Source organism: Pinus tabuliformis, chromosome J (genome assembly GCF_031772625.1).
Source record: "Pinus tabuliformis cultivar Carrire ecotype Pingquan chromosome J, CPIR1, whole genome shotgun sequence".
Lineage (NCBI taxonomy): Eukaryota > Viridiplantae > Streptophyta > Pinopsida > Pinales > Pinaceae > Pinus > Pinus tabuliformis.
In genome coordinates, this window is record NC_142295.1 from 1,512,932,355 (window position 1) to 1,512,942,250 (window position 9,896).

Below are 9,896 nucleotides of genomic sequence, written 5' to 3' on the forward strand. Positions count from 1 at the left end.
AGGTTGAGATATGATTCTGCGCAGATATTTGCAACCTTTTCAAGACATGCAGAGAGACGAGTGGCAGGATTAATGGAGGCCCAAAGTCTAGCTCTCGTGCAGAGAGAATCGTGGAAGGTGATTTCCGGGCCCCAACTGGACCATAATTTCACGTGTGTTGACTATGACCATACCCCCATCCTGTAAGTAATGAGACCAGAATTCAGTTACCTGACGTTTATGCATGTTCGACCAGCTATAAGTATTTCCACCACTCTACAGAAAAATATGTCCAGTAGTTCATTGTGTTGGAAGTAGTGAGCGTGCGCGGCTGAGATTGATCATGGCGATGGAGTTGGGTTTTCACCAGTTCCCAGTTTCGTGGAACGTAGGTAATTACTTTGATATTAAACTACTCAGTGCTTTTATCTTTGTATTGACAGTGGCGGCATGGAGTTTCCTTTTCAGGGGGAGGAATGGAAAATCTGGTAGCATGCCTAAGGGGAGGCTGCCTCCGGGGCCGTTTCCGTTGCCCATCATCGGCAACCTTCACCTGCTGGGAGACCTTCCCCACCGCGCTCTGGCGGCGCTATCTAAGAAATACGGGCCTCTCATGTCTCTCCGCCTCGGCTCCGCCCTCACCTTGGTCGTCTCCTCTCCAGATATGGCCAAGGAGTTTCTCAAGACCAATGACCGCATTTTCGCCAGCAGGTCTCCATACGCCGCTGCAAAATACTTGACCTATAATTCGTCGGATGTGGTCTTTGCTCCGTTAGGGCCTTACTGGAGGCAGATGCGCAAGGTCTGTGTTTTACAGGTGCTCCACTCTAAGCGCATAGAATACTTCCGCTACATAAGAGAAGAGGAAGTCTCCGACATGATTCGCTCTCTTCTGAATTCAGTTCATCAGCCTCTAAACATTACTGAGATGGTGTCGGGTCTGGTGACTGACATAATGTGCAGGATGGCCTTCGGTAGAAAATATAGTGACCAGGACATAATTGGCAACATAGGGTTTGTATCAATGGTGAAAGAAATTGTTGCATTGTCTGGTTCTTTTAACATCGGAGACTACATACCATACTTGGCCTGGATGGATCTCCAAGGCTTCAGCCGTCGCTTCAAGAAAGTAAGGAAGTCGCAGGACGATTTCTTAGAGAAAGTAATTGATGATCACGCTGCGCAGAATGACGCCAACGCTCCACGAGATCTTGTGGATGTTTTAATTGCAGCCTCTGTCGATAAAAATGCAGAGTTCCAACCTTCACGAGATAATATTAAAGCCGTTCTTCTGGTAAGTATGTTTGGCTTGAAATTCATCTTCTCCCAGATTCATTCATCACATTGAGCTTAGGTTATATTTTACTTTTCCTTTTTTGGCAAAAATAATTGATGTTTGGAACCATATAGTGTGATTTATCATTTTATGGGTAAGATAAATATTATTGGAGATGAACAATAATAATAGGTGGTTAGAAATGTAAAAAAAAATATTGGCAAAAATAATTTCAATGTAATGGATGGGAAGGGATGATATTAAAGTTGTTAGTGTGGTAAGTATGTTGGTTTGAAATTCTTCTCCATGATCTAGATTTATTATGGTTGGTTATTTTATTTCAAAGATAAATATATTAGTTGGTTTAAAGTAGTGACAAAAATAATTTTCATGTGTTAAAAGATAATATTAAAAATGTTATTTTAGTAAATCTGTTGATTTGAAATTTTTTTCACAACCAGATTATTTTGCCCATGTTTCAAACCATTCAATGTGATTCATCAATTCATCATTTTAGTGTGATAGATTTAGAAAAGATAATATTAAAGTTGTTAAAGATAATATTAAAGTGGTTATTCTAGTAAATATGTTAGTATGAAATTCTTTTCTTGATCTAGATTATTTTGCCAATGTTTTGAACTATCTAGTATAATTCACCATTTTATTCCAAAAATAAACCATACTGAATGGTTCTTTGACAAAAATAATTTCAATGTGATAGATTCAAGAAAAAATAATATTAAAATTGTTATGATAAGTATGTTAATTTGAAATTTTTCTCCGTGATCTATCATATTGAGATTACTTTGTCAATTTCTCAAACCATCTAATACGATTCATTATTAATCATTTTATCTGGAAAATGAATCACACTTAAAGTTCAAGGTTCAGAATGTTTATCATATTGAGATTATTTATCTATTTCTCAAACCATCTAATGCTATTCATTATTAATCATTTTATCTGGAAAATGAATCACACTTAAAGTTCAGGGTTCAGAATGTTGGGAAAAAAAGTGGTCAACTAAAATACTAATTTCAATATAATGAGCAGAACTATGTGCTAACTCTTCCTTCATTCTTAGGAATCACACAGGGAATATATATAGATGGCCAAGAAAATAAATTTCAAATGAATCCTAATCACAAAGAAACCTTCATTCTAAAGTATGTTGATTTTGGATATATTATTTCATCAATTATTCCAATGGTTTCCGATAATTCAATAATTGTGACCCCGAACTTATGTTTACAATGGTGAAAGGATATGTTGGCCGCTGGCACGGACACGTCTTCTACAAGCTTAGACTGGACAATGGTCGAACTACTGAAGAACCCACCAGTGATGAAGAAGCTTCAGGGCGAGTTGGAACGTGTAGTTGGATTCGATCGCATGGTAAGCGAGTCTGACCTGCCTAGTCTCGTTTACTTACAAGCTGTGGTGAAAGAAACGCTTAGACTCCATCCAGCGGGGCCGTTTGGGGTTCCCCACGCTTCTGTGGAGGACTGCACTATATTGGGTTATCAAATCCCCAAGGGAACTCGCCTTCTGGTGAACCTTTGGCAGATTGCAACGAACCCTGAGTCATGGGGGGAGGATGCAGATACTTTCAATCCAGAGAGATTTATGGAAGCTGGTTCCATAGATTCTAGAATTCAGAACTTTGAGTGGCTTCCGTTCGGAGGAGGCAGGAGAGGATGTCCAGGACAGCAACTGGGAACTCTTGTCGTCGAGTTTGCGGTGGCGCAACTCGTGCACTGTTTCAATTGGAAGCTTCCTGAGGGCATGGATGTGAAGGACCTGGACATGACTGAAAAGTATGAATTTACAATGCCTAGATCCCACAAACTCTTTGCGGTTCCAACTACTCGATTTGCCGTAGCAGTGTAATTATGTACGTATCATATTTGTATTGCCAACTGCTCACATTACGTCGTGTGGGAGTAAAATAAAAACAACAGACCACGTAGAAGCTGTTGAAATAAAGCCCTGGTCTTGTAGAAACTTCTTACCAGATGGGACATTATAGTGTTTAATAGCTTAGTTATTAATTACGTAGATGTTATGAATTTTCGTTTTCTGCTCTCAAGCTGTGAATTTCTGTGACCAATTCGCTGTGACCAGAATTGAAAAACCTGTAACTGAGTTTCGAGTCACTGATATATCAGCATTATACAGGATATCTTATAATATCCTCATTGCCACTAATACATTCTCACGGAATATTGTTGAATTAAAATCTTACCATGAATCAGATCCTTGAATAGGAACAAGTAGTGGCGAAAAGTATAAACAGTTGCAAAGTACTTATTTGCTAATTTTTTTTTATTGGTGTAGGTTTAATAAGGATTTATTATGAGTTTAGAGGGCTTTGTAATTTATTTTTTCATGACTAGATATTATTTAAATGTTTTTTTATAGTTATTTAATTTTTAGATTTTTTTATAATTTTTATTTTAGTTGATATGAGTAAAATTTCAATTCAATTTTGATGAGGAATGACAAGATTACACATGGGTTGTAGAATGATTCTCTTGGCTCAATGAGGTTTAACTATTTTCATTGATATAGTTTCGGGTTAGAATTTGGTAAAATAATTTTTAATTTAAATAAAATAGTTTATAATATATAAATAGATTTTTTAAAATACATAAACAGATTCAAATATCATAAAAAAATATGGAGTATTTAAATTGTGTAGAATTCATATATTGAATTTATAATTCTAACAAAATTTTGCTATATTTTGAACAAATTAACCTGAAAATATATAAATAATTATTTACAATTATTTATATTTATATTGTAAATATTTTTATTTTGTTTCTTTGTGAAATTTTGTTTTGAATATATATATACCTGATCGAATATTCTAAAATATGTATAATAGTATATACAAATCAATCCTTGAGATTTATTTCCAAATATTTATGTCTTTTTATTTTTTTAATTTAATTCATTATTTAAAAAATTGTTATATAAATAAATTTCATATGATGTGAGTTATTATTTTTGGGGCATGTGGTATTGATAATCTATATGGTATTGTAACAAAAATATATTTACAAATTAAAAATCCCCTTAATAAAGTGTTTGTAAGTTTCGATGATTAATGAGTTTGTTGCATGTTTTTTAAAATATTTATATCTTTAACTTATATTAATATTTTTATAATTAATACTAATTTAAAATAAATTCATAATTTAATTAGCTTTTATGATTTTTTTTTTTTAATTTCATTCAAATATGTACTTACCAGCATATGACAACATTAGTTATTTTATTTTATAATATCTTAACTTAAAAGAATAGGTTAATGGCCCAATCTAAAGAAATAGGTTATCCGACTACCTACATTTGTGGATAATTATTCCATTCATGAACAAGTGTAATATGCAACATTGCTTCTTAGTACCTGCCTCTTATGAAAAAAGTAATTCATAAGAGAAGTTATTTGTTCCAACAAATATTTCTATAAAGTAATGATGGTTAAGGGAGAGGCCAAGAAAAGCTAGAAACAAGGATGGAAGGGACACATTCAGAAGGGATAAGAGGAGGAGATACAAAGATGGATGAAGAGTGGTAGCGAGGAGAGGAATCAGCAAGAGCTACCAGTAGGTAGCACTTAAGAGAAGAGAAGAGAAGGGGATTGCTTCTCGATCCCTAGAGGTTGTGGGTTGAATATCTAGTCTCTTGAGCCTTGTAACAACTTAGGGTCCTTGGAGACAGTCGGTTGAGATAGGATCCCTAAATCCCGATAAAACTTGGGTCCCTAGAGGCTATGAGTTGAGACAAAGGTCTTTGGATCCCTGTAACAGCTTAGGCCTCTCGAGACTATGGGTTGGGATGGAATCTTTGGAGCCTTGTAACAAATTGAGTCCCCTAGAGGTTGTGGGTGGAGATAACAGACTGTTGTGCCCTTTAACAACTTTGGAAGAGACCATCCTAGAGTAGTAGTAGAGGAAGACTAGAGTGAATACTTGTGGCTACCGCCCTGATCGAACAATGGATTTTGGACTCCTTAGAAGGGAGAGAATCACTATGTGTGCAATTGGGACTGAGGTTGGGAACCTATGGACTCCTGGTGTCAACCAAGCAAGTATTTATCAGTTAGTGGGATTGAGTAAGGAAGTCTTGTGGGGTCCTTGATTCAGTGGCAGTTGATGTCTTAGTCCTAGAAGCAAGCAACCCCCACACTCTAGAATCTGGCTTGGGGGTGACAACTGCAAGTAAGTGTGGTTGCAACTGTCTACGGTTGGGTGGAGAGTCCTTGTCCTAGACTAAGCTACCCATCAAGTTCAAAGATAAGTATCTGTGTATGTCGTTTATCTTCTAATGAATCATGTCGAAGTATTATAGATTATGGTTCTGGATTCAGGGACTACACTATGTTTTTTATGCTTGCATATGTGGTACATTTTCCTTGTGGATATGTTATTGATATGTATATACATATATGTGTTGATCATATAGATGCATGTGTGTGTGAACGATGAAAGAAAGAATGCATGAAATGATTGCGGATGATGGTCACAGAACATCTGCTGCATAATAGGCATAAAAAACTACATGATAACAAAGGCTAAGCCACAACGCTGAGCTGAGCCTGGACCTACATACATGTTTAGTAGTGTGGAAAGTAGCACATACATAAATTATTAAGGAAGAAACATAAATCTTTACATGTCACGACCAAGCTATGAGAGCTTGGATTAAAAGTTGAAAAATAGTGGGTTCTGAGACCCCTTTTATCAATATATAGATTACATGGAAGACCCTCTACATGCTAGGGCTTGTATTCACTTATATGTCATTTTTTGTCTAGTTACAAGTTCTTGTGTCGCATGGCAAGCAATGCATTAATGACAAGAAGAGTTTTCCCCTGGAACCAATTGAGCCGCCAGATTTCCTTGAATGTCCTTTAGCCTGGCATTTTCAGCAGGTTGGATACCTATTGTTGGCATCATTGGGTGGTTGTTGAGGCACCCGAAAGCTCCATGGAACTTATTGTAGGCTTGACACAAGGTCCACTATCGTTGGCGTGTGGTAGGAGAGGTAGGAACCTCTCAAGACTACACACCAATTTTGTGGTAGGTAAGTGATGTAGGAGCACCTACGCTGCCTTGGGTAGCATTCCCTCCCAGTGGGAAGGGAAGAATTGCTGGCCAAGTACCCAATGGAGAATCTATCACCCAATCTGAAGAGGCATAATGTCATAGACAACCCTAAGAAACCAATGACATCATCATGAAACCATGAATCACATCTCGGAGTCCACCATATTCGTAAAATAGAGCCATTTTCAGCAAGACTGACTCAAGGAAGCATGTGTGGCGGTAGAGAGGGTAGCCGAGGATGTTGTGGATCTCTCTGTCTAAGACACTACGTGATGTAGAGTTGAGTTCCCTCAACCGATTTATGACAGGAATGAGGAGGAAGGCCTTGTTGTGGTGTAGAGGAGTGAGGCCATGAACTTATAGGAAAAGTGTGAGCTAACCTTATCCTTTGCTCGGTAAAAACCCTAGTCAAGGGAGGGTTCCGATTGGTGGAACCATATTCCCCCTCATGTGATTGGTCGGAATGACGAGGCAAAAAATATATAGAGCCAATGCCCAAAATATAATTTAATTTGAAGTCGGGGACTTGACAGTAAAGGGCACCAAAGGTATATCAAGAGATGGTGATGGAAACTTCTTCCTTCACTCAAATCCATTAGGCGGGGAAGCTACCAGAGGTGGCCACCTCGGAAGCCCAGAAGGTCGGAACCCCGGAGTGTTGTGAGATGGATTTCTTAAGTGGCTCTGGGTTCAAGGGTTCCCGATTACTAAGTAAAACCAAGTTTCAACCTAGTCACCGAGGAATCCCTCACTTTCCTTAAACCAGGCAAATGGAGACTTATCGTCAGGTGGAGATGACATCATAAAGGACATGTCACAAGCATTTTGGGAGTTTTTGGTACACAAAGGAGCCACATACGAGTGACACGTGGACCTCTTGCAGAACAACACAGTGTGGATGATGTTGACATGATGTCACCCAAGCGATGGTGAGACCCCAAAGGTCAAAAACCTCATAAATACGGATGGATGAAGGTCCCGGGAACCGCAAGTACTAGGGATTTTCAGTTGAAAGTGCACTGGTCGACGGAGATATTCTCTATCACTTGGGGCCGTTAACCCATAAGTATTCTCATAAGGGCGTCGGGGTTGTGGAGCTCATAGGGGCACTAGTGGACAGTGTGTGGATGGTTGTGTGGTAGCCGAAATATTGGAAGTCCTTAACTATTGCAGAAAACAATATCGAAAGTGGCGGGGTAACAAGATGGATAGAGAATCGGTGGTCAGACCCACACCAACATGGCAGGTCATTGATGGGAATGAAGGTCATCACCGTAGAGTAGTGGTCTGTGAACCGAAAGGTCAAATTTTGGGGGGAACCTCAACTTGAGAGTTCAAGACACACTGAGCGTCCCAAAGTCGTCACATGCGAGCCAAAAGATTGAGATTTCAAAGGAAATTGTGGATTGCAATTTCAAGGTGTGTCGAGGACCCGGAGCTGCACTGAATTAGTTAGCAGAATATATATATTCCCCATTCCTTGAATGCAAAATGAAGGGGTCAAGTACATTACAATATTTTATTCTGGAATTTATTGTAGGTCAAAATTCTTATTCACTACAAAATATTTAAGGGGAAAATATAAAGGCACTTGTAAATGGTCACATTCCAAAACATTATTTTATTTATGGATTTTTCAAATATATATTAGAAAAAATTACATCATTGTAAATATTTTTCTTTTAAAATTTTTAAATAGATTTATTTTTCTTTTGAGTTTGTAGTTTTTGAAATGGAAAACTCATTGTTTTTCTTTCGTATATTCATTTATTTGAAAATTTTGAGTTAAATGACGTATTTGGCATGTTCTTTTTCTATAAACTTTTAAGTTAAATGACTTATTTTGCAAAAAAAAATCATTACTAAAGAAATAATTTGGTAAATTTAAATTAAATTGTCTCTTAAATATTTATATGCTCTAATCAATTCATGCTTTCTTTTTAATGAATTTTTATAAAAATTTCAATTTAAGGAATTATCTTTTACAAAACTAAGAATAGTTAATCTTCTTAGATTTTCTTAAAATTATTTATTAAAATAAAATTTACTCTTTTGAGATAAAATCAAATTAAAAATATCTAAATATAAAAAAACATTTAAGGAATTATCTTTTACAAAACTAAGAATAGTTAATCTTCTTAGATTTTTTTTAAATTATTTATTAAAATAAAATTTTACTCTTTTGAGATAAAATCAAATTAAAAATATCTAAATATAAAAAAACATTTAACCATTTCCATTTTACCAAAATTCTAATACTCCCCGTACAATTTGTAATAAAAAATGAAACACATATGAAATTTTATTTAATCGACATATTAATATATATATATATATATATATATATATATATATATATATATATATATACACATATGAATTAATTCTACGAGGAACGAGAATTGAAGTAACTCCATTGAGATACTAAGGAAGGTGGTGTGGGAGGCTAGGGTTTTGAACAGGGAGCGACAGGTGCAAGCTGGCAACAAAGGAGGGGCACGAAGGGGGAGCTCCACTCCCTCCTATAGTAATGTGGTATCAAACAGAAGAAAGGAGGTGAGTCTGAACAATTTCTGGAAACCAACGGAGGCAGAAACAAAGAAAACAAGCACTCAAAATTCGTAAAGAAGAAAATCCCATGAACAGGAAGGGATCCACAAGGAAGTCAGGAGAGAAACAGAATCAGGAAACAATAGTAAGAGAACTGAGAACACATCTACAAAGGGACCCTGTAAACCCAAGACAAACATTAAACCTTGGGTGGTCCTAAATGACCCTGCACTACAGGTGCATAGAGATTACATGGTGACATACGCGGTCATATGTAATTTTATGGGCATATGGCCTATGGAGAAGGCTCTGTACACTTGGATAAGAAACAACTGGAAACCAAAGGGAGAAATAAATCTGCATCTTGGGTCCAAGGGTTTTTTCACAGTGGTTTTCACTAACCTAGAGGACAAAGAGAGAGTATTTGAAGGAGGACCCTACTTCTATGCTATTGATGGCCTTTACATGCGACCATGGGTGATGAACTTTGTCCCGAAGCGAGAAACGTTCACTTCGGTCCTGGTATGGATTAGAGTATACTCCTTACCTTTAGATTATTAGCTGCCTGAATCCTTAAAAGCTATAGGAAATAAATTAGGGCATTTTATAAAGATATCAGAGGCGACTCTCCGAGGTAAATATAACTCCTTCACCCACATATGTGTAGAGATGGACCTATCGGGAGCACTCCCTGATGAAGTCATCCTAGAGGATTATGATGAGGAATGGGTATAGGCAGTAGAATAAGAACATGTCCCATTCAGATGCCGTAAATGTCATGAACATGGGCACCTCTTCAGAGAGTGCCCACTCAAAAAAAGGGAGGACAATTTTAAAGTCAACACAGGAAAAGACCCTGAAGGTTTCACCAAAGTGGGAGGTAGAGGGAAAGGAGGGGGTAAAAAGTACCAAGAGAAACCTAGTGAGAACAAGCCACCAAGTCATAACAGTTTCAAGATTTTAGAAGAAGAAGG

The 9,896-nt window shown here is 37.0% G+C and overlaps 1 protein-coding gene across 2 annotated transcripts; it reads left to right on the plus strand.

The window, feature by feature from the left end:
- The first annotated feature begins 249 nt into the window (after window positions 1-249).
- Window positions 250-3,452, plus strand: LOC149233223 (cytochrome P450 71AU50-like). 2 transcript variants are annotated; one of them, XM_089376684.1, is made up of 3 exons: window positions 262-371; window positions 423-1,273; window positions 2,519-3,452. In XM_089376684.1, exons 1-3 carry the CDS (start codon window positions 323-325, stop codon window positions 3,143-3,145), a joined length of 1,527 nt encoding a protein of 508 aa, XP_089232810.1. In that variant the 5' UTR covers window positions 262-322; the 3' UTR covers window positions 3,146-3,452. The 2 variants fall into 2 exon arrangements, with proteins under 2 accessions (XP_089232808.1, XP_089232810.1); XM_089376682.1 differs by having other exon boundaries at window positions 250-1,273.
- Window positions 3,453-9,896: the final 6,444 nt, after the last annotated feature.

What these genes read in the sequence shown, in the direction of transcription:
- LOC149233223 (XM_089376682.1), top strand. Translation starts at nt 323, where the DNA reads ATGGCGATGGAGTTGGGTTTTCACCAGTTCCCAGTTTCGTGGAACGTA. An exon ending in ATATTAAAGCCGTTCTTCTG is followed by an intron (nt 1,274 to 2,518) that starts GTAAGTATGTTT and finishes CAATGGTGAAAG; the next exon opens with GATATGTTGGCCGCTGGCAC.